The sequence below is a fragment of the Patagioenas fasciata genome, chromosome 14, assembly GCF_037038585.1.
Source record: "Patagioenas fasciata isolate bPatFas1 chromosome 14, bPatFas1.hap1, whole genome shotgun sequence".
NCBI classification, from domain to species: domain Eukaryota; kingdom Metazoa; phylum Chordata; class Aves; order Columbiformes; family Columbidae; genus Patagioenas; species Patagioenas fasciata.
In genome coordinates, this window is record NC_092533.1 from 3,575,512 (window position 1) to 3,599,758 (window position 24,247).

Sequence of the window (24,247 nt, forward strand, 5' to 3'; positions counted from 1 at the left end):
CTCACACACCAACAGGCTCTGATTTCTTTGTGTCATGACAGCTTAAGCGAGATCCTGCTGGATCTGCCATCAGCCCTAGACCTCTAAAGAAAATTCATGTAGCTGCAGTTTAGGAAGAGTAAAATGTCCACTGCTACCTCACTGCTTAAACCTGTGGAAACCACGTCCTTTACCTTAGTGACAAGTTGTGTTGGTTTTCTTTGTATAAGCGAAACAGAAAAGCAAAGATCCAGCTTTCATTGCTTAGTAAAGATCCAAGTTACTATGGAGGATTTCTCCTGTTCGGCTGAATTTCTGTGTGAGCAGCTTTCTACCTCAAATTCTCCTTCAAAAGTACTAGGTACAAGATATCTTCTCCCTTCTTGCCCCAGCTTCTTTGCGCTGAATGAGATGTATTGTAAAAAGCCTGTTATTTCAGCCCAGAAGGGGCTGTGGGGAGCTGGTGAATAAAAGGATGATTTTGTTAGAAAGATCCCTAGAAGATGGTGCTGAAAAGGACAATAAAAACTAATGTTACAGTGAAACTTGTCTTCAAGATGTTCTGAGGGCTGAGATAAAACATATCTTGTGTACACGGTTTTTCAGGTAAAGTGGACAAAATTGCTCTTGATAAATTCAGGAATCACTGCAACTGAATTTTTTGGGACATGAATTAGCCCTGACAGGGCTGCATCTTCTCCAGGTTTTAATGATCTATGCCACCCAAAGCCCTGCTCTTTGAGTCCTTTTCAGCAAATACTTTAATCAGCCTTAGAATATAACCCAGGAAATGACGGGGATGCCGGTGGATGCTGTTCTGCATCCTCGGTGAACCGAGCAGGCAAACACACAGCTCCAGTCTCTCTGCAGGTTTGCTAACACGATTAAAGCAAAACCTGGGCATCAATTTAATGGAAGGTGCCTGTGCGGGGAGAGGTCGGAGCTGGGCAGAGCTCCTGGAGCTTAGAGCAGCTACTCCAGCCCTGGAGAGGGAGCGACCCTCGGCGATAGCTGCGTGACAACGGAACTCCCGGGGAAAATGTCATGGCAAATTGCCCCCGTTCGTCTGCTGAGCACAACAGCGGAGCTGCCGTGTTGTAAAGAACAATACCAAGGTTTAAAGTCTCCGTCGCAGGGGGGGAAGCTGCGTGCAGGCGCCGAGGAGGAAGAGCAGCCGATGAAGAGCAGGGCTTCGGGGATGGAGAAGCAAAGATGATCTTAGAAAGCTCTGCAGACCCTCTTTCATCTGACCAATAAACAGCAATACATCTGGACAACGTAAGCAAAGAAGCTGAACCGGGGAAATGCTGTTATTCAAGAAGGGACTGAAAAAAACCTTCACTAACAAGCCTTCGGATCGCTTCTAAAACAGCCCACTTTTTATACGTGATTTATTAATAACCTAGATATTATCTAAAGTGATAAAACCCACTTTAATCTTATGTTACCCTGAAGCTGCAAAATCTTTATTTTTTTACCTTTTTACTTTTCAGTTTGGGTTCTTTCCATGTATTTTTAAACATACATTAAACGGATGGAGGTTTTACTTTTGCTTGATAAAGCTTTGAATTTGCACTCTGGGCAAATATGCACCCTGACACATACATAGCTCAGAAAATGTTGTTTGGATAATATCACCTTCCAACCAAAAATCTCACAGAACCAGCCCCACTCTGAATTTTCAGGGACATTTCAGGTATTTCACATTTTGCTGCATGTATTGCATGGCATACTTAACAAACAATCCTGGGCCTTTTGAATTAATTAATACTTTTTCTTCTTTTTCTGAAATAGCTTCATTTTACAAGACAAAAGGTTTTATAATTCTCTCTTCTGTTTCAGGAGAATATTCACACTAAATAAGAATTCATGCTGTTATAAGTAAATCGTTTATCTTTACATTTTCTGTGGGAGGAGAACTTCTTTATCCAGACTCATAGCTTGGAATCTGATGAAAATTTCCAAATAGGTAAGGGCAGCATACATAGGCAATAACACTTTTTGTGGCTGTTTTGCATGTATAATAGCACAAGCATTGATGGATGAAACCACCCTTAGCCCACCCAGCTGTACTTAATACATCCTTATTAAAGAGGGCCTGGGCAGAAGGAAAGACCAGGTGTAGAAAGAGCAGAAAATGCCTCAACTGCTAAAGCACATGAGGTTGAGGGGTAGAGCCAAAGAGAGAGCGCCTGTCCCCATCGGTGGCCTAGATTTGGGTGCTGGGATCACTGAATTCGGAGCCACCTCTATCCAGCCCCAACTCGCCAGCAGAGCTGTGCCTGGTGGCTTTTAATATTTGAAAAAATAGCAGGAGTTATGTAACGCAGCGAATTCTCTTTGAAGCACTTAAAAAGAGAGAAAGGGGAGGGGAAAAAAAAGTCTTTTTAAAAGCTTTGATACTGGGAAAATTTTGAAAGGTGTTAGGCTTGAAGCATTTGCTTCATGTTAACAAGTGTTCTCTGTGGTTCAGCATCGACACAGCTGTGATTCTGCTTTGGCCTAATGCCTCTGGAGAAGAGGAGCGAGTTGCTGCCTTTGGAGACGAGGCTGGAGCTCCCACGGCGCAGACCGGCGAGCACAGAGCCTGCCAGGGCATCCTCGGGCATGGAGCCCCAGGACCGAACGGTGACAGAGGCTTTTGTGTCGTTCGAAGTCCTCGCAGAGCTCTCTCCACCCAGCTCCCAGAATGAGAGGTCTCACACAGCCAGGGAGACAGGTGCGTTCTCTGCTGCACCCCTGTGCACGGTGTGTTAATGACTTTGTCCCCTTCACAGCCGCTAAACAGCAGGGGACACTTCCAAACCTTCCTGGGGAGCCACGGGTCTGGCTCCTTTAACCTGGACCTCTCCTTTTGACCTCATCCCCAGGCACACAGAGGGAGGTGAAGGTGGCGAGAGCCTCACTGCAGCTACTCCAAAAATTTCTCCCCCCGTGTCACCTAAGAGCCGGTCCCTCCTGCCAGGACCACAGGCTCGTGATGTCCCCACACACAAACCCCACCAAACCCTGTGGCAAAGCGAGCGCAGGGGCACGCCGAGCAGCTCTGTGCGCTCCTGCGGGTCTCCAACCTTGGATTTTCCCAAAGTAGCCTCCTCTATTACAATCTTTCCTAAACCATGTCTATAACAGCACCAGGACTGCAGGTTTCAATACAACCCCCTGATCTCCCACCAGACATTTCCAGTGCCGAATTTGAAAGAGACGCAACGTAAATCAGCTCTAAAGTCAATGCCAAAAGATCCAAAGTGAAGCAAGCATCGATCAAGTAATAAGACAACCCAAGAATGTTCTCTTTTTTTTGTTTGCAGAGTAGGCTAAATGGCACTGTAATAGGACCAGAGTTACATCTGGACGAGGATTTTGTCTCAGCCCCGCGAATGAGAGCACGGCGGGCGCTGGAGCAGGTAGAAATCTGCCCTTGGACACCTGTGAGGAGCAGCCCTGGGCTGAGATGCCCTGCTGCTCTTCTCCCGCTGCAAGTTCTCCAGTTCCTCTGTGGACTGAGCATCATCAAGTGCCTGCTTGCCTGACTCATTCCTGCATGGAGGAGATGACTAAAAATCTGAGTTCACTTTCTACCTCTCGGGCTTGTGATTGAGTTCCTGTGACTCACATGTTACAGCTTTGGTCTCCTTTGCATTATGGCCATTTTCTAATTTCTCTCCACAATACTGGAAAGATACACTGTCCATGACCCTTTTTTAAAAATTAAGTTCCTTTTTGCCTTAATCCTCTTCCCTCTTTCTGCTGAATGCCTTCACTCTATGTTGTTATTTCCTGCACCTTAAGCATACAGCCTGAGCCCCATCGTACATCTACATACACGAAAGGAAATTTCTCATGTGTCATTCAGCCTTTCCTCTTTTGCTCTGCTTTACAGGGCCAAGTGGGCTTCACTGCAAGCACCAAATTGTTCCAGAGACACATTGCTGGTTTCGTTGAGTATATTTTCCAGCAGATATCCTGTTTAGCTTTTCGAGCTCTTGGTGCTGCCTGAAGACAGCCATCCATCAGATGCTGTCCTGCCTGCACACCTGCCCGCCGGCTGAAGAAAAGAGAGCATCTTGGGAACAAATCAAACCTGTCATCCCACCCGAGCTCCCCATCTCCTGACAAGCTGTATTGAATACTTCTCCGAACAGAGATCCTGGACTATCTTGTGGTGAAACTTTCCTTTCTGTGGTTATTTCAGCATTCAGCCGATGCCTTACTCAGCCCCCGGGATGCATTACAGTGTGTGTGAAGGGCAGAAACACATCACAGAAAATAGGATGCTAAATTTGTAAAATTTGTTTTATTGCTTATTCTCAACCACAAGCTGCTCGCCTTTTTCTTTATATGTTTACCATAGTCTACATATGCTACAATAAGATTTATATTTCAAATCTGAAAACAACCATTTCTTGGAAAAATAAACAAACAACAAGCAACTCATTCCAATCAGAGAACTGATATTTTTAAAACCCCCTGAGGACTTATCTATTGCTATCTGAATAATAGATAAATATAGTAAGGTAAAATATAATTCAAACTAAAATCATAGATGCACAGAACATCTTTTCAGGCAACTTTAGGGGATTTGGGCATGCTGAAGTAAGGCACCTTCTCCTCATTCGCACCTACATGCTATAGCAACGCTGTTAAAAGAGAATAAAATCAGATGATGGATAATACAATATGGAAGGAGATCTCTGCTGTCTGCGCGGGTGGTTGGATGATGGAGTAAGCTCCCAGCAGACCTCCCCTCTTTAGGAAAACAGGTGAAGCATGACAAGAAATGTGGTAGCAAGCTAATATTCATGGGCCTCAGCAAAAAGGTTCAGTTTTGCAGTCTGTCAATATTCGCAACCATATTTAAATACAATTCGTTCCAAAGGGCTGCTTCAACTTGAGGTGCTAGTTGAAAATGCGGTGCTATTAAAGCCAGTGGAGCTATGACAATTCATACAGAATTCACCGTGAGTGTCCAAATCACTGGTGAAAAATGAGCGCGCAGTATGCAGTAATAAATTTTGCTTTTGGAGCAAGTATTTCAAGGGGGTACTTGCTTTTCATGTTCATTTCTGCCTTCACTGAAGCCTGACATTAAAATGAAATTATTTCTTCTCATTTAGAGAGTAATATATCTGAACGCAGTAAAATGCACATCAGCTTTATTATTATCTAAGAGTGAAAACAGTGGTTAACTGACAGCAGAATTAAGAGGGATAAAACAATGACATTATTAGTGTCTGCTCCACAGGCAGGGTTGTACTATATAATCGCAAGTCCATTACAGGGGATTTCTCATTTGCTAAGAAGGTTAAATGGCTGAATGACTTATCCAAAAGTGATTGCTTTTCTGATCCCAGATCCCTCGTGTTACGGCAACATTATCTTATTACTTTCAAAATCACTCATGTGGCTTTTTTTTAATTACGATTTGACTCTTCTGTGAGGTACCATGCTGACCATCTGGAGCCCATCAGCTCTGCCCAAGGTATGCGAAGCCACTGCCAGCTCCGTGTGCCAACACGGGCAGGACATCAAGGCACAAACAACCCCAAGGCTGAAGGGACCAGGGACAGGCTGAAGGTTTTGTGCAGGATCAGCCTTGCTGAGCTGCCCGCAGGTCAGGATGGGGCTCGGCCATTCCCTCCGGCTGATGGGAAATGCTTTTCTCGATGAAGCACGAGGCAACCCATACGTACGTGGACACATCCCATTGCTCCCTGTGGGACATGGCCAGGGCTCTGCTTGCTCTGGCTGATGGGGAATATTCTTTTTCCACGGCAGGGAGAAGGGCGAATGGGAACTGCACTCACATAGCAGGAAGAATAATGTAGATGCTGAAAACGTGAGTGGAGGAATGTGACCCAGAGGAATATGAAGTCTAGTTTTGTCCTCTCTCTCTCCTTTTTCTTCTCTCTCTCTGAGATTGCAGCTTTTCCATCACCTTAGATGGTTTCTTTCTCCAAACTTTCCACAAATTTAGGGGAAAATAAGCAGGCCAACACCAGTCATTAGTGCAGGCAGAGAGGAGCTCATAGCTGCACTTACTCGTGATGGGCCAGGAGGGCAGGCTTGGAGCAGGAAGGGAAATCTCTTGGGTGTCTAAGGATGTGGGGTGGTTGGACCATTACGTGAGATCACCCTGCAGCACGTGGCAGTGGAGCAGATCTTCCAGGCTTTCTCTCCTCTTCCTAGAAAGCTTCAAACACTGAGTAGTTGGTCAGGAAGAAGGTGAGGACATCAGTAAAGTAAAATAAATGCTTTTAGGAGCTCTGGACAAAAGCACTGAGGTTTTCTGAGAAGCATCTCCTGAGATGCTCCAGAAAATGAAAACTGTAGCTTGATCTGTTTCTGGATTCTTTCAAACTCGGATTCTCAATCTAAGCAATTCCTGTCCTTCTCCCTTCGTATCAGCTCTGTCAAAAGACCTGGATACTTGAAGTGGAAATAAATCGTGTAAAGGAAGTCTGGATTTGTCTTCCAGCTCTGGTGAAGAAAACTTCCTTTGATCCTATAAGCATCCTGCAAATTGTTACACTCACAGCCTCAGCATGCCAGTAAAACCAAATTATGGGGCTGTCACGCTTTTGCTGCCTCTCTGTTCCTGTGATGCAAGAATTATAAGGGATTCTGCTTCTTTAGGCTCAGATAAATATCAGCAATCCAGTTGCTTTCCTTAAGCTTGGGTTTGCGAAGCTGATGGGAGCGTTACGAGAACAGGGTCATTTCAGTGTTTCATTCAGTCACCTAAGGGAAAAAAAAGTAACTATGATGCCTATAGGCATCAAAACTAATTTAAACACTTCTCCCCCCTCTCCACACTCATTTTAATACCTCAAAAAGGACACATCTGATTGGAATACAGAACCAGAACGTGGATCGTTTTTATTTCAGACCACTTCATGCAGTCTTTACCATCAAAACTCCTGTTCAGAGAGACTAGTAACATAGAGATTATTTTTAATGTACGACATTTGGCAAGAAAACGCAATCCTACAAAGCTTCTGCAAGCAGTTCCTACTTAAAAGCAGGTATGTGCGATGCCTGAAGCCAGACCACGGAAACGCTCTGCGTCGTGGGTTGGGAACATGAGTTGGATATGTTAGTATGAGACAAAATGGGTGCGAATTCCAGCAATGTGAGCTGACAGCCCTGTAGGGACTGTTTCCCCCAAGTCTTCTGCCCGAGGAAGCCGTCTTGAGTCGGGTTTGGGCATCAAGGCTGGGAGCAGCGTCTCGCCGCGTTGATCTCTGCTGTTACAAATGGGACACTATTTCTCTCTTCTTTTCAGATTCACCAAATCCCTCGTACCTCTCCCCCACCTTTTGCCTGGACGTGAAAGGAAGCTCCAGCTGCTTGTTTTCCTTTTTCGTGTTGTTGTTTAAGTCCTCTCAAGCTGTGTCAGCTTTAATAGGAAAGACTTCTGCTGGTTTCATTTCCTGGATGGCAGCGCTGGCGTCACCCTGGGCACACAACTGTCACTTCAACGCACACATGGAAGCAAGCGATTAGCGATATCTTCCCGTTCTGACACTGGTGTATCCTTTTAATAAAGACAAAAAACAGTAGACAAAACCTCTTCCTTTACTATTATTTAATAATAAATTCTTAATATTGAACGAGAAAACCCAGCTTCGCCGCCCACACAGTGGGGCTGGGAGTGGAGGGTCCTGGGTTTCCAGCTCCCACCCTCAACGCTGTTTCCCACTTGCCAGCAGCTTTTCTGTCTCATTCACCATGAGGTCCCTTCTCTGGGCAGGAAACCTCAGCCCTGTTATTTCACCTTGTCTAATAACAACTGAAAAATACCTTAGCTCCTTCCTGTTAAACTACTCATGCAATGAGGTGATTCTGCGGCAAGAACAGCAGTTTTCATCTACCTCGTGTTTAAACTGAAATGTCTCAAGCGGGCAGCTGCAGACCTCCCTGGAACATCAAAATGGGTTTTTAAAGGCACAGGACGAAACTGCTTCTCCTCTCATATGTGATACCACCATAGTCAAGGCAAGAAAACCTCTGCAGACCTTGTCTTAGACCATGTCCAGTGGAGGTGAGCCCATTTCCAGGTGAAAGGAAAGGAGCACACTTAGTGGGGATGTGTTCATCAGAGGTGCTCATCACTCTCCTGAGCATGCACAAATTAAGGTGGTTCCAGAAACACCTATATTGCTGGAGTTTAGGTATCTTTTTCCCTGCTGGAATAGCAAAATCCAACAGAAGGCACCGCCAGCACCAGGCGCCTGCAGAACTGTCTGCCCGCACCCCAAAAAGCAGCAGCTTTTGAGCTTCTCCTCACAACGGCCACAAATTTTCACGTGGGAAACTCAACTTTCTTCTTTCTGCTGTTCTCTTAAACTGCATTGACTTCACTGTTGTGACTGACACTTTGAAAGTTTGTAGATTTGCCTGGGGCACGTATCCAGCATAGAAAAATCTCCATCCAAATGGCTGAGGCGCAGCAAAGAGATAAGCGACTGAAAAAAGGGTCTTCTGAGGGAAACGACAGACGGTCTTAAGGTGATTTGGAATTCCATCTGAATCGCACTCTGCTAATCAGCAGGGGAATCATGCGTGCAGAACTTCGTGGTCTCATATATGCCAGGGTAAATCTAATGCAAATCCCAGGGAATAAATTATATTACTGTGGATTTATTCAGCTGTAATAGACCAACATTTGTCCCCGAGTGACTCCGGCATTTCTTTCCCGTGTGTACAGTCTCTTCCCTGCTAATGCATCCCCACCGGAGGGAACATTTCTTCTGCTAAGCAGAAAATAGGGCAAGAAACCAATTGCATTTTGCTTGATGGGAGAATTTCAAGTGTACAATTGCTCTAAGACGGGGCCTCCTGTCTCAAATGAAAGCAGATATGTAACCATGCCCCCACATGGAAAAAAGTGATAAACTCAGATTGTGAAGATCTGAAACAGAAACTCCTCAGAGCTCAAGAGGATTTCACGCCTCTGCATTTCTCTCCTGAAAACACCTTTCACATTAATCCAGACAGAGGTAGCTTGTCCAGTTTCTTGTAAGCTCGTGCCCCCTTTCCTGCATGTTTCTGGATGCATCGGAGATTAAGTAGCTGCTCATCAGGCACTGTGTCTTTCCTTAAACCCGCTGATTAGAACGTGCTCCCAGGCAGAGCGGGGATTGCTGAGCGTTCTTTCTAATCCTGTTCCAAACCACGCGGACAGTCGAGTTAACCCAGCGCCCTCCGCACAGACCCCACGGCAGAGCTGCCCCAGCCCCTGCCATGGGACGGGAGCGACGGAAGAGTTTTGGTGGGTATTCACGCAGGAAAATAATCTTTCCCAATATTTTTTTACTATTATTATTTCAGTCTTCATAGGGGTTTTACTGAAATGAATCACGGATATCCAATAATCCAAGATGGTTGTTTCCACCTCAGAGTGAGTTCTGCACTGGTGGGGAGGATGTTTGGGATCTTTTGGGGGGTAATTTTCAGTATTGAATCTTTTCTTCCCAGCTCAGAATTCACATTTATGAAGCCTATATATTTAATCCCAAATCTTTTCTACAATTAGGGAGCAGTTCACAGCATGACTAGAATGAAAGAATAAAAAATCATACTGAATGTTTCTCGATTTTAGCTGAAGGTTGGTGTCCATGTCTAGGCACACAGCTTTTCCTGCCGTGGTAAACATTGGTTTTGATTAGAAAATTGTTCTTTCTCCAGTTCTGGCCTCACAAGGAAGAATTACTACTTGGCAGCTGAGATCTGAGAAAGGTCGGAGGCCAGCCAGTCTAAAGTAATATTTTTCTGATTTAATGAATATTATTTGCTGCATTTTTCGCTTGGAAGCAAATGTTGTTTTACTGCACGGCTCTGCCTGCAGTCATGCATCACATGGGAGTCCAGCGCTAGAGAACAGCACTTATAGCATTAAAAATGCATTCTCTGTGTATCAAACCAAAAAAGTGTGCCTCTTGGCAGCATCGGTGGCCTAATTTTGGCCGCAGAATGAATAAAATCAAGGCTTCCACTGAAATTCCAGCATCGGCTCCTGAGCTGCAGGCAGGGAGATAACACAGAGTGGGAATTTGGGCAGAAGGCACCGTGCTCAGGCAGCACTTGCTGAGCATCCCAAGGGCTCCAGTTGCAGCGAGTCTGTGGGATTGGACCGATAACATTTGTCTCCTGAAATCACCATATTTTTCAAAGCAAAGCCACCCCCAGGCTGCCCCTGCCCACCAGAGCAGCTCTTTCTCTCTCACCCGAGCAGCCCCGTCCGTGATGGTTCCTTTGGTGGCACCCGCACTGTCAGTCACCGCATACCGGCTGCGTGGGAATGTCTCCTTCTACTTGAAATGGAGCATTTGGGATTAGCTGACCCTGTCCCCAGAAACAGCTCATTGAGGGCCTGTTACAGGCGATTAAATGTGGGGTTTTTTTACAGTAGAGGCTGATTTCAAGAAAGAAAGGAGGAAGCAGGAGTCATCTGGGATGCCAGCATGGCGCACAACATGATGGCTATAATGGAGACGAATCGGGTAGCGTTACAATGATGCCCTCGTTAGCAAACCTAACAGCAGTGTGCCCCGAACCCACACGCCCAGGGCTGCTGTGATAACAGGAGTGATGGCTCCTTCAAGAATGACAAACGATAATGACACAAAAGCAGCACTAAAACCTCCTCATGCGTGTTCCTCCCATCTCAGCTTCCCACTGAGACAGATGTGACAGATTGGAACAAGCTGGAATTAAACTATAAAGCGTCATTACACCCTGCACCTGCTATAACAAACGGTAACTGTGTCCTCCCTGACATCCTCAGTATAACAATGGACCTTCATCGCGGGATGCTGGCTTGAATAACACCCACAGAAATCATATTTATGTGTGTGTTAGCACTGTGAATGTCCCCAGATCATTCTGTGGTGAGAAGGGCTGTGTATTGTGAGGCTTATTAGTTTATTTTTCTTGTACAGTTTTTCCACGCACTGCACACACAAGCGACAGCCCAGTCTGTGACTGTGCATCATTGCAGACTGTAGCTCACATCTGTCTGAGAAACAACTTCAAGATCGAGGAACTACTCTGCAGCATTACATGTCATTCTTAAGGAATGAAAATACAAAGGGTGTTTTGACTAAACTCTTGAAACAATTACAGCCTGTTCAGTGCACTTGGGCTATGAGTACAACCAAACATCTACTTGGTGCTATCAAAGGCAGCAACAAGGCGATGCTGGATTTCCCATTCCAGTCAGTTGAGTGAGGAGGGAGAAAACCCAGCAACACACTCAAAATACACGATCAATGAGACATTCAGCCCAAGGAAAGGAAATCCTCACTCCAGAAGCCAGAAACAGCTTCTTGGAAAGGAAGGTCCTGCCCTCCACCTCAGCTTCAGTGTCTCCTGGTTTGTCCACAGCACTTCTGGGGCACCTGGAGAAGACCTTAACGAGCCAGCTGGTGTCTTAGTTATCCACAGGTGCTAATAGTTTTCAAATATTACATAAAGCACACAGGAAAGCAGTGTTTGGGACTGAGGATTGATTTTCTGTCAGCTGTGAGGAAGCTGTACAATAAAATAGCACAGAAGCCCTTCCATTTTGAGGAAAAGTGTGTTTTCTCCTCAGTTGTCCCACCCCGCACATCCCGCTCTGCAGCAGTTCAGCTGCACTATGAACCCCAGAGGCTTTTCCTGGTGACTCTTTCCTACATTTAATTTCGAGCACAGCCAGCAAATGTGGGTGGGAAGGAATCACCAGTTATTTCGAAAAAGAAAGTGACTGAAATATTGAACGCTCCATTGATTGCAGCCTGTGGGATGTAAAGTGTTTCTTTTATTGTGTTGTTTTTGGGGTGGAAATGCACGTGTACTGCAGAGCAGAGCCCAGTGCCGGTGCTGGGTGAGAGCCTGATCTATCTCTTTGCTCGCACCATGCCAGCTCAGCACGGTTTCAATGTGGTTGCCCTGGTTTACATCCCTGCCAAAGGGATGGGAATCCAGCCCTTCACTCTATAGGGTTTTCTTCCTGGGTGTCAAGCGTGATAACTATATATTCTGTTTGCTTTTATTGTGTTACTTAAATTACGTGTTGGAGATACATGTGTTCATGTGTTAGACCTGAGGAAATACTGCAAAATAAAATAAATCACTGTTCAGCCTGGAGAACAGGAGCTGAGGGGAGACCTTATCACTGTCTACAACTGTCTGAAAGGAGCATGGAGGGGTTGGTCTCTTCTCCCAAGTAACAAGTGACAGGACAAGGGGAAATGGCCTCAAGTTGCACCAGGGGAGGTTTAGATTGGATATCAGAAAAAATTGTTCATGGAAAGGGCTGTGGGGCATTGAACAGGCTGCCCAGGGCAGTGCTGGAGTCACCATCCCTGGAGGGTTTAAAAGCCATTTAGATGAGGTTCTTAGGGACATGGTTTAGTGCTAGAGTGAGGTTAGGGTTGGTCTCCATGATCCTGAGGGTCTCTTCCAACTGAAATGATTCTGTGACTCTATAATTCTATGAAAATGGTTTTTGAGCTGGGAAGGGCAGATGCTTGTACTGGAGGAGCATCATTTCAGGGGTTACGTATACTGTCACTGATAGAAGTGTATGGGCTCATCAATATTTTTAGCCTTTTTTGAGAATCTCTCAGGCAATACAGTGGCCGGGGCTTTCTCCACCCCACTTCAAAATGTGGGTTGTTCTCCTGGGGGTGCGAGTGGGGAGAACAGGAATAAAGCACGGGGAAGGGACAAGAAGGAATTTGCTGCTGCTGCCAGGCAGTGAAACAGACACAGAGGGCAGGAATTCATGTGGTATAAATTGCCACTTTAGAGGGGTAAATGCCCCTCTAAATCCTGGCCAGGACTCCATCCTCTGGGAGTCTGTTGAAACTCCCAGCAAAAAGCCGATTAATTGCACTTATTATCATAGAGGTTATCTTTAGATAATTACTTAATTTATTTTTAAATATGATCGATATTGCACAACAAGGGGGACTAAATAGCAGAAGTGGAATTGCTAAATGTCTAAATCCTTGTATTGTCTGCTGGAAAATGCTTTTACTAGTGCTACATGCTAACACAAAGCTACCTATCGCTATATTTTATCCTCTCCAGCAAGAAAGAAATATGACTGGAAGTTTCTGCTTTAAACCATTCTCATTAGAAATTGTCCTCTTATTTTGAAGAATGCTGTATGTGAATAAAATGCATTGAATATGTTCTAATTTGTAAGGATTCTAATGATATTTAATTAAAGTGTTTCTGGAATGTTAAGTATTATAACATTAAAGTCTTTCCCACTTAGAAAATAGTGGTGTTCTTGCAGCCGTAATCCTTGCTTTAGAGAAAACTAATTCAAATTGCTTGCAAATACATCAGGAAAATTATGAAAACGGATTAGTTTTAGGACCTACAAAACAGATCACAGCTTGAAAAGCTCAACAATAATTTCCCGCTGTTGAAAAGCAGCCATTTCCTGTCACTGCTGTCCCACATCCCAAGGGACCGGGTGGGACCCAGGGTTTCCACGGGTGTCAGCGCGCTGGAGCCTGTTCAGCTGAGAACATGAATGATGTCAAGGAACAGCAGGGAGAACAAAATTGGATGTGGTACAATTTGCAACTTCAAAATCATTATGGAAATAGTTACAAAAGCCTTAGAAAACCAGAAAGTTTAAAAGCACATAACAGCATCCCGAAGTCTTTGTTTTTTAAATTTATTTTTTTATTTAAAGCACCTTTTACTGAGCAATTTCAAAGAGTATGTTTTACAGTTTCCTGAGCATCTCCTCTCTCGGGCACACGCGCACTCCCAAGCCGGCAGAGCACAATTAACTGTAATTAACCACAGTTCCCGAGCGCAGCCCCTGCCCATCCCAGCCCCTGTGCAGCGTTGCTGGTGAAACAGGTGCTGGAGCCCGAGGTCACAGCCAGGGGACAGTTGGCATTAAAGATCTATCAGTCCTGACAGGTTTGTCCTTTTAATGCCACAATACAGGCCTGGCGCATCTTCTGCCGTCTGCTCCTACAGCGAATAAATACATTAATTCAAGTTCACCTCTCGTCACTTCCACAAAGTCCGTGAATCTACTAATTGAGAACAAGGTATGTTGTATATGTTGGGCGTATGGAAGTGAAATTATTGGTACTGACACAGAATGGCATTAAAATGATGAGGAAAAGCAGCGTTATCAGAAAGTCCTTCATTAATAAGAGAAATAAAATTAAAACAATCTGAGGGAAATATCTGGGTGTCTGAATCCATAATTCTATCTCACTGAAACTAAGAGAAACTTCACAACGGTGGTTTAGTTCAGTGATTTCTCTGCTCACATCAGTGGAAAGGGAATCTGGGAAATAAATATTTCTCTCAGTCTGTGTCTTCTTTCAAGATTTCTAAATGTCTCTTTATCTTAGGAAAATGAGAAATTAATAGGAATTTAATGATCTGATAATCAAGGGATGGGAGCCGGATAAAGTTTTCAACAGTCTAATTAGTACAAGTCATCTTAAACAACTTAGTTTTATTTTTAGTATTTAACTTCTTTGCCAGTATTTTCAAACAAGAGATCTGAGTTTTAAAAATCTAACATCGCAAACTGAAAACTTAAGTAAATTAAAAATGCAATAAATTAATTTTGAAAAGGGCAAAACATCCTCTAATTATATTTTAAAAAAACTCTATTTCTATCTTTTTTTGTTATTGGAAATATGCTGCAAAGAGTTTTAGTTCTGTTCAGTGGGAACTGCTCAAACAGGGAAAAAGAATCCAACTGATTTAACAGGCAGCTACTGACACAACAAATACAGAAGATCCGAGAAAAACAAACGCGTGAGTTATTTGGAGCAAAGCAAAGGCTGAGTTTGCTGCACAAATCCCCGAGCACAGACAGTATTACAAATTTCATTTATTTTTGAGTCAAATCATTGCCCAAAGCCAGATGGAGACCGGATAGCGTTGGGGTAGTGCAGCCGTCACCCCAAAGCCACGTCCTCATAGAGATGTCCCCAGGGTGACACAGGGACCGGGAGAGGTTTTGGTCCTTAGGACTGGCTGGGGCAGGGCTGGACAGGAGCTCGTCCTTCATCCCGAGCTCTTCCTCCATCCATCTCCTCGGGCTGCCAGGGATGGCAGTGGGGAAGCAGGGGCACAGGGTTTCCCCAGTGCCACCATCCCCAGCGCTGGTCCCCTCCAACCAGCCCTGGAGCCCCTTTGCCACTTGCTCTTCTATGCCTCTTTTACACCAAATCATCCATCTCACCAGGGTGAAGATGAACGAGGCCCAGGTTATCCCTTTGATCCCCGCGTTGCCTTCCTGGTGAAATCACCCTCAGCCTGAGGGACAGGAACCGAAACAAAGCTGGCCATGCCAAGCACATAATTTCAGTGCACAACCCGGAGCTCAGGTCTGTTGTTGCTGCTCCCAGGGACCGGCATCGGGCTTTGCACCATCAGGTCAGCACCATCCATCACCGCTGCCCACGTGAACACTGAGGAAGCCCCTTCACCAAAGAACCGACGGGAACATCCCTCTTGAAAAGGGGAAGGAACAGCCTGGCAGGACCAAAAGGGAAATGCAATCGAAAGAGAAAAGCAATGGCCAGCAGCACAGCAGGGCCAGCAGCCTTCTCCTGTGTCTTTGCCTAGAGTTTTTTCCTAGAAATATAAAGAAAAAAGGTATGGCAGAAAATTGCCGTTTTGTTCTGATTGTGACTGTAGAGACAGTAAAGACCATAAAGACAATCAATGTAAAAATAACCCAAATGTATACTCAGTTTACACACTCAGGCTCAAAACTACATCTGTAGAAACGCACTTCCAGTGGCATTTTGGGAAGAGCTGTGCCGGGCTGGGGGCAGCGGGGCCGGCATCACCGGGCTCTGCAGACCCGCCTGGGAAGGTCGGCGTTCACAAACACACCCCAGCTTTGGGACCTGGGGTGGGCATGGGCAGCACCGTACAAACCCAGCAGCCGCCCGTGGGGCATGAGGAGGGGATCAACACCGACCTGATCCAGGGCTCAAACAGTGCAAGAACATCTTCCCTTATATGTGTTTCAGTCTTCTAAAATTTAAGAATCAGATACCTTGTTTCCCCAAAAATAAGACCTATCCTAAAAATGAACCCTGGCATGGTTTTTCAGGATTTTTGAGGGTGCTCGAAATATAAGCCCTACTCCAAAAATAAGCCCTAGTTACCGTTCATTTTAAAAAGTCAATTTAAATACTGCCCAGGCAGCAATACATGTAAAAAAGTAAGCATCTTTTGGAGCAAGGTTATACAAGACCTGTCTTTTTTTCAGGGAGACAGGGTACCATTCTTTTCCTTATTCTTTAAGTTACATTCAATGTGTGGCCACATAAGTGGTATCATTGGGAATATATTCTACTATTGTTATATCAAAAAATACATACTTACTGGACTAATATGTCTGTCAAGATACTAATCACAGCAGTTGTTTGATATTTCAATCAGATTTGGGTGCTTCTGAAAACTATTGGTTTAAAAAATCCAGGCCTGGCTCCCAAAAATCGTGTTATTAAACCTGTATATCAGCAAAGGCATTTACTCTTTCATCCTCTATCTTTTGTAAGCTTTGTTAAGTCAAAAAGCCAAATCAGCATGAAATGCTTGCTAAGGGAAGGGAGAAATGTACTCAGATTTAATCTAGTGATTATGGTTCGTTCGTTCGTTGCAAACAGCTCCTTCATCAAGGCCATCAGGTGAATTATTAACCTCTTCCATCCACAACTAGAAAAACACCTTCAGTCATGAGGAAGCAATGCCAAAAAAAAAAAGGTTATACGGGTTATTTGCGAGCACATCAGAAATGCACACAGCAGAGCTCGCTCCGCAGCAGAAAACACTGCTTGTGGGGACATAAAAGTGCCTGATGCCCCGTGGAGTTGACGAGGCAGCAGTTGTGGTGGGAGCAGAGACATCCTGGTGTCCTGGCACTTGTGCCTCTGTGCGGCAACACGTGGGGAGGAAAGCATTCCCACGGAAGCGTCGCACCGAAGCGGCTGTTATCTCCAACGTGACGTTATTGCGAATGAACGGCTGCCGCTCTCAGCCTCCAGAACGGCAGCGATGCTGCTGCCGCCCGCTAGCACAGAGCAAGATGTGCTCCTCGCAGGTTACTCACAGGGTTACTACAGCCAAACCTCGCCGGTTAACTCCCTGCTATCCCTGTGGGTCTGGCACGGCTCCAGCCCCTGGGGTGCACCCTGACATTGGTGTGACCAGTAGTATCAGCAGAGACTGGTTTCAAGTAGCCGTGAGCACATGCAGAACAGGTAATACAGCTTGTGAGTAATTCATTGGACACATAAATAGAGCAGCAGTTAGCAGGTACCCACTGATGTCCCTTCTAGTCACCCCTGACACGGGTGTCCAGGTTCTGCAACAGGTAAGAGACATTGCTGGGTGCGGGATGTGGGAAGGGGACTTGTGGCTGTGCTGGGGGGGTGGGATTTTAATTTGGATTTGCTCACAATCTAAACAGGGCCAGCAGCGGTGGGAGGAAAGGCAGAGAGGACAGAGAGGACGTTCTAAATTGTATATAAGGGGAAGGAGGCAGAAGCAAAAATTAGTTTAAATGGAATGAGAAAACAATAAAAGCAACTCATCAAAGGGTCTCCCCGGCCTTGTTGCCCCGAAGGGCAGCGCCCAGCAGCAATAGCAGCATCTCCCCATTCCAACATTTCTGAAACTCGGGTCCACCCGCAAGGAGAGAGGTCCTGGGTGGCTCCCGGTCACACTGGAGTAACTATTTGTTTCAGAATACAAATCATCAGCACACAAACCAGCATAAAAACAGCACCTTGTTGTACATTATCTCCTTAAGTATATTTTGTATTTTGCTATTATATCTTATTATATCAGACTGCTGGGAATTTTGAGAATAAAGACTCTTGAAGGCACATGTATGTGAGTAAGCAAACACAGAACTTCATCTTTGACCTGGGTACTTTTTAAGAAGTACATTCCTCAAAGGTAGAGAAATGTTACGCAAGGAGTAAAGGCAGCCATGCCTCCCCACAGAAGCCACCAGACTTGCTGCACTTTACAGCCCAGGGGAAGCTGAAACTATAGGAGGGGGAATCACATCACAGAATCACAGAATAGCAGGTTGGAAGGGACCACAGGATCACCTGGTCCAACCATTCTTTCCAGACAACACAGCCCAGCACCCTGTCCAGCCAAATCTTAAAAGTTTCCGATGCTGGGGGATCCACCACTTCCCTGGGGAGATTATTCCAGTGGCTGATTATTCTCATGTTCTCATTGTGAAAATTTCCCTCTTATGTCCAATGGGAATGTCCCAGGAGTAACTTGTACCCATTGCCCCCATCATTTCCATGTGACTCCTTGAAATCTGGACACGGCTCAGCTCGTGCACCAGCCCAGGCGGATGGGTCACACAGGCAACGCTTGAGGCAGATGAGACCACGTCTGTTTGTGTCTTCATTTCAAATGAACCTGCTGACGGGGACAAAAGCAAAGTAGAGGGCTGCCAGGAGCAGAGGGGCACTGCTGTCCCCACCATCGCCTCCCTCCTGACACAGATTCATTTTGTTCCAAAAAACAGACGCTAACAGTGGGGCTGTATCAGGCTTTGAAAAGTACTGCACAGCCTGGAGGGGAGAAAAAGAAAAGAAAAGCAACAATAAAATGCTGTAAACCAAGTTCACCATTCTGTTACACCAACGCAGAAAAATTGAAAGAAGAGTCACCAGTAGGTCAAGCTTTACACAGTTTAACAAGTCACATTATAGCGGAATGCGGCTGTTTCCAAACTGCGTTTACTGCTTTCTAATCCCAGTTTAAGAGCAAGGGCTGAAAGGTCCTTCAGTAGAGAGGACTTTCTCCTGCTTCTAATAAAAACTCCCATCTGCCTCCTGGGTGCGATACCAAATAAGGGCAAATGGAGAGAGAGGAACAGTCCTTGCCTTTCACACAATCGATGCGACTGCCAAAACCCAGCGTGTATTTAATAAATGCAATGTAGATTGTTTTATTTGACCTTCTGTTCACAAAATAATTTTATTATATGTATGAAAGCAGCATACAGGCAATAAAATTATGAAAACATTCACAATACATAAATACACAGACCTGATGCAGGATGTATATAGTTCATTAGACTTTGTTTTTTTCCTCTCAGTTCTCTTTTCCAGACAACACTTTTGTTTTTTGATATATGTTATGAAAAAGTTGCTCCAAAGGGTTTGTTCTCCCATTCAGAAAACAAATAGTTTTCTTTGAATGCTGCTGAATATTGACACCCAATGTTCCTGTTGCTAATGCTCACTGAATGCTTTTGGCATTACAAAGGGAAAGCAGCAGGGGAAGGACAATGGAAAAGTAGCAGGTTTTGGAATTAAACATTGGCAACTTTTTGGGAGCTCACAGGACATTTTTGAGGTGGAGGTTGCAGTTCCATCCGTATTTGGAAACGTCTTAATCCAAAATGGCAATGAGGCACTATTCCTGATCGAACGGGCTATTGACATGGTAATTACTAAAATGTAACGTCCTCCCATTTTCCAACGGAAAGCACGAGGTACCTCACTTCTTAACTCTGACCGTGATACAGAAGCAGACAGACGCATGATCCTGGTGGTACTGCAATAATACAGATGAGAACGAGTTTTGGCATGTTTACTACCATTATAACCAATTGTGTTTGTTCAGAAAAGATATCCAAGACTTGAAATAAGAAAAATCTGAGAAAGCTGTTTATCTTACATAAATACAAAACGTTAGATACTAAGAATTGTCATCTAAGAAGCTTTTCTTCTCAAATTCGATTCTTCTTAAGGTTGTAGTCATTTTTAAGGTATTTACAGATCCACAAACTCGACATTCTACCAAAGTCTTTGTAACATGAAACTTTTTTTAAAAATAAATAGCAGCAATTCATTTTATTTCTATAAGGGAAGAGAATTCCTAACTCAGTCAACGCTGGTCCTATCTTGTGAAAGAAATCCCACTTAAAACAAAACAAAATCAAAGCCCACAAGTAAACGAACTCCACACAGAATCGGTTTTGTCGATTCCTTCGTTTCTTGCCGAGCTTCTTAACATTCCCTCCATTCCCCCCCAGGCTCTCCAGACTATCAGAGCTCATAATAAAGTGCAGACTGGTTGACTGGCCAAACCACAGTTACGACACTCCAAAAATATCCCATTGTTTAGACATCTTAAATAACATAAATAAAGCTAGATCTGTTATAACATATGAAAAATAGCGATTTAAAACAATAAATCAATAAAACCAGTATCAACATATTACCTCCCGAAGCTTTAAAAATAACCATTCTCATTATAAGGCTCAATTATTTGTCAGAAATAATTTTAAGAAGGCATCTACTTACCTTTACAATCCCTCAGTCTTTAATTAGGACCTGTTAACACCCACTATCACAAGACACACCAATCTTTTAACTTCTAGTAAACATTAATCTTAAAATACTTAACATTTATCTTTTGCCTCGTTTTAAGCTAGAAATTGGTCTCTCTGTGTAGAGAAGCACTATTTTCTTTGTCATTGCACTGCATCTATATTTGTGTGTTTTCCTTAATATGAACAGTACAGTTTAACATCCTTTTTTAACCAATTTTCAGTATCTTTTCCTGTTTATTGTTTTAAATGTTAACTTTACTTTGAATGGCAGGACAATTAATTCTGGGCTTGGTGTAAATGTGTATTTCTCCCTAGAGCTTAGTTTCTTACCAAAAAATCTTGTGTATCTTTTTTTGTTTAGATTATTACAATAAACACTATTAGGTCTTGCTGGGTAAACCTTACTGTTCAGGTTTTATGCTGCCCATTTTGTGTAATGGGGTTGATCTTTTCCAAAGAAACATCAGCTTCATAATCCAAGATACTCGACAGTGCTGGAGACATTTTCTCCAAGGTTTTAGATAGTTCACCCTCTTCTTCCTTTTTAAGAGGTTCTTCTTCCGGACACATAATTGCATGTGGAATCAGATAAACCAGATTAGACTCTTTGGGGCTGGAGCCTTTGGGCTCATGTTGACTTGAAAAAACAACAGCTCCGTTATTGTTAATACTAACAGTCTCTATAGCATTGCTGGACATAGGGCAGAGCCTGTAGCATCCTAGCAGGGTTGAAAAAGCCTTGCGGAAATCAGCATTGAAGGCATAAATTATGGGATTGAGGGAAGAATTGGCCCATCCAAACCAAATAAAAACGTCAAAGGTCGTGGAATTAATGCAGAAAGCTTCTGCTCCCTTGGATGGTTGGGTGGGCTCACAAAAGGGAATCATGCAGTTCAATACAAAAAACGGCAACCAGCAGCACACAAACACCCCCATGATCACTGACAAAGTCTTTAAAACCTTCGTTTCCCTCTTGAAGGACATTTTGAAGTTGCTCTCCGGTTGCTGGCAGTCCATACTGCTCCTGTTGCCGGTCGTGTTCTGGCAGTTCTTGGCGTGCACTGCTGCTCTCTCCAAGGCTGAAATGCGGCGTATTTGCTTCTGAGCAATCCGGTATATCCTTGTATAAGTTACTATCATGATGGCCACGGGTATATAGAAGCTAATTAGAGAAGAGGAGATGGCATACATCCTGTTCAGGCTAGAATCACAGTTGTCCATGCTTACACCTTGTAAGCTGGCATTTAGGTCCAAAAAGCTTGTGGTTGTAGCCTTGTGCCAGTTCAGCTGCACAGGGATGAAGGAAATCAACACAGACAAAGTCCAGGCCACGCTGATCATGATGAAGGCTGCCTTGGGGGTCATTTTCCTCTCATACCTAAATGGGCTGGAGATGGCCCAGTATCTGTCCACACTAATGACACAGAGATTTAGGATGGATGCTGTTGAGCACATAATATCAAAGGCCACCCAGATGTTGCAAAATGAACCAAAAGGCCAGAAACCAGCAATCTCAGCCACAGCTTTCCACGGCATGACCAGAACTGCCACTAAGAGATCGGACACAGCCAAGGAGATGACAAAGAAGTTGGTCACCTTGGACCTGAGGTGGCGAAACCTAATGACAGCTGCACAGACCAGCGTGTTTCCCAGCAGCGTGGAGAGGATCAGCAGTGAAAGGAAGCAGCCCGTGAGGATCCGAAAGGAAGAGTCCCTTTCCACCAGCAACCCTTCCCCATCCATAGTGGTGTCGTTCCAAGTCATAGTTTCTCCTGAGGGAAAATCATATCATGATTTTCATGACGACATCAGCTCCTTTCCTTGCAGAGATCAGAGACATCAGACATCCATTAATTACTCACCGCCAAACAGACCAAAGGTCCTTTCACCCCCAAATGGACTTCACCCACTTTGAATCATCCTGCACACTGAAAGCTCTATGAGCAGGAACAGAAAATGCACACACACAGTCCACCCTACAGACTGGTTTTTAAGTGGTCCCTTCAGAAACACACTGCACCATCCCAGCACGAAGTAACCTAATTCAGACAGCTCACCTGCAAGCGTTCTGCTGCTGTCCTCTGCAAATACACCCCACAGACAGGAAAGCAATCACTTTTCCATGCTTGCATATATTCCCACTTAAATAGGCTATTGATCGAGTGTTTCCAGTGTCCATTGCACTAGCCCTTCATATTTACTGAAGCGTACTATACGAGGTGCTTTTTCTCTAGTTTCCTAAAGGTCTCACTGACAGAACACTCCATCCTTCCTCCCCAGTACACTCCTGTTACAAAATGCAACAGTTCTCTATTTCTGGACAGCGTTAGAAAGCAAATCTTCACTTAGTTTCAAATTGGTTTACACTTCCAAGACAAAGAAAATCAATATACAGTAGGGGTGTTTCGAAGGTTTTCGGTAAGATGTAGCTCATGTTATTTAGTTTTACTTAAACGAGAAATGCCAGCTCCTACCTTTCACCTCTGATTCTCTGTTTTCTCTGGGATGCAGAGCTGTCTCTCCTCTTTTAGTTTTGGAATTGCATAGCAAATCTTATATACAGAATCAACACAGAAACACTGCATTGCATCAGGTGAGCGTGTGGTTTCTTTTTTCCCTGAAAGTGCAAATTGGCCGGGGAGAAGTAAAAACAGGAGCTGGCAGAGTTCGACCATCAGGAGTCAGTTTTCAAGGGAGCAGCACGTCTGTGCTGTCGGACCGTGCGTGACGGACCCAGCCGGCAAGCGCTCAGTTGCCTCCATCCCACGGCCCCTGCTGATCACCCCGCAAACTCTGTTGGCCACATCTGTGGCACTTTGTACATCCCGTCGAAGCAGCACATCAGGGCAAATCATCCCAGGCAAAAGGCACGGTATTCCCAGCATTGGCAAGAGCCACGTACCATTTCTTTCTTCTGTTGTTTCCTGGAAGGAGAAAGAAGGGCGAGAGGAGAAGAAGGACCTGAGTGACCTCCCCTCGGCCACGATGCGGGTGCGACACCAGCGGTACCCGCAGCCGGTTGCTCTTCCAGCGGGGACAGTCGCTTTAACGCTCCGCTGTCGGGTTGTAGCTTTCCATAACTACCCTGGAATAATCTCACCAGCTGCTTAGCGGGGCTGCGCTCCGAACATCGGGTCCAGCTGTTAAGATGCTTTTTCCGTCTCAGAAAAGCGGGGGCGGGGGCAGCTCCTCATGCGTTCCCGCAGCCTGCCCCGGGCCGTGCATCTCCGGTGCCGGGGTGTCCCGGCGGCAAAGCCTTTTTTCTGCCCGGGGCAGGGCTCGGCAGCATCCTCCGTCCTTCCAGGAAAGGTCTGTCTGCCTGGCGTCTCCTCCTAAAGGATTAAGACGATGGAGAGACAGGCACGGAGGCACGCAGCGGGCAAAATGCGAGCCCCCTTCGCCTCCTCTAACATCTTCGGCTGGACGCAGCTTCTTGTGGGCAGCCTTCCCCCGGTTTTTCTGCTTTCCTGGGGAAAAACTTCTCAGGCAGCCGGAGAGGAAGGCAAAGCTGGGCTCCTGGAGCCGCTGTCCTGGAGTTTAGCGCAGCCGGGATTACTCTGCCCCGTCTGAGCTTCGCCGAGCTCCGGGGCGCTGCGTGATGCCTCGGCGCTACGAGCCAGCTGAGTTCAATTCATTGATGCGGAAAGTAAGTACCGGCACCAACTTGGGGCTGGGCGATGCTCAGGAGGCGGGCTGCGGGCCGAAGCACCCGCGGCTCCCCCGACCCCCGGGGGAGCAGCGTTACCCCAGGGCACGCTTGGGAAGCTGGAGGTGGGGGGGGTCGGTCAGGACCTCCCTCCCGGCACAGCGGGGAAGGGGCGGCGAGCGCGGCGGTGCTCAGGCACAGCGGGGAGGGCCGGGCTGCCGCCGGGGCAGCGCTCCGCTCTGCTCCGC

General features: G+C 45.4%; 1 protein-coding gene and 1 long non-coding RNA gene across 5 annotated transcripts; one reads left to right on the forward strand and one right to left on the reverse strand.

Moving 5' to 3' along the window:
- Nucleotides 1-17,285: 17,285 nt before the first annotated feature.
- LOC139829104 (uncharacterized) lies at nt 17,286-20,757 on the forward strand. The gene is made up of 2 exons (XR_011741365.1): nt 17,286-17,353; nt 18,273-20,757. It is a non-coding gene; the product is annotated as an uncharacterized lncRNA (long non-coding RNA).
- On the reverse strand, nt 18,957-24,247 carry DRD1 (dopamine receptor D1). Of its 4 annotated transcripts, none has more exons than XM_071814635.1 (2): nt 22,828-24,247; nt 18,957-22,125 (listed from the first exon to the last, which is right to left on the reverse strand). In XM_071814635.1, exon 2 carries the CDS (start codon nt 22,115-22,117, stop codon nt 20,762-20,764), a length of 1,356 nt encoding a protein of 451 aa, XP_071670736.1. In that variant the 5' UTR covers nt 22,118-22,125; nt 22,828-24,247; the 3' UTR covers nt 18,957-20,761. The 4 variants fall into 4 exon arrangements, with proteins under 4 accessions (XP_071670736.1, XP_071670735.1, XP_071670737.1 ...); XM_071814634.1 differs by having other exon boundaries at nt 18,957-22,173; XM_071814636.1 differs by lacking the exon at nt 22,828-24,247 and adding an exon at nt 22,411-22,824.

Coding starts and splice junctions, on each gene's coding strand:
- DRD1 (XM_071814635.1), bottom strand. CDS start 22,117: ATGACTTGGAACGACACCACTATGGATGGGGAAGGGTTGCTGGTGGAA.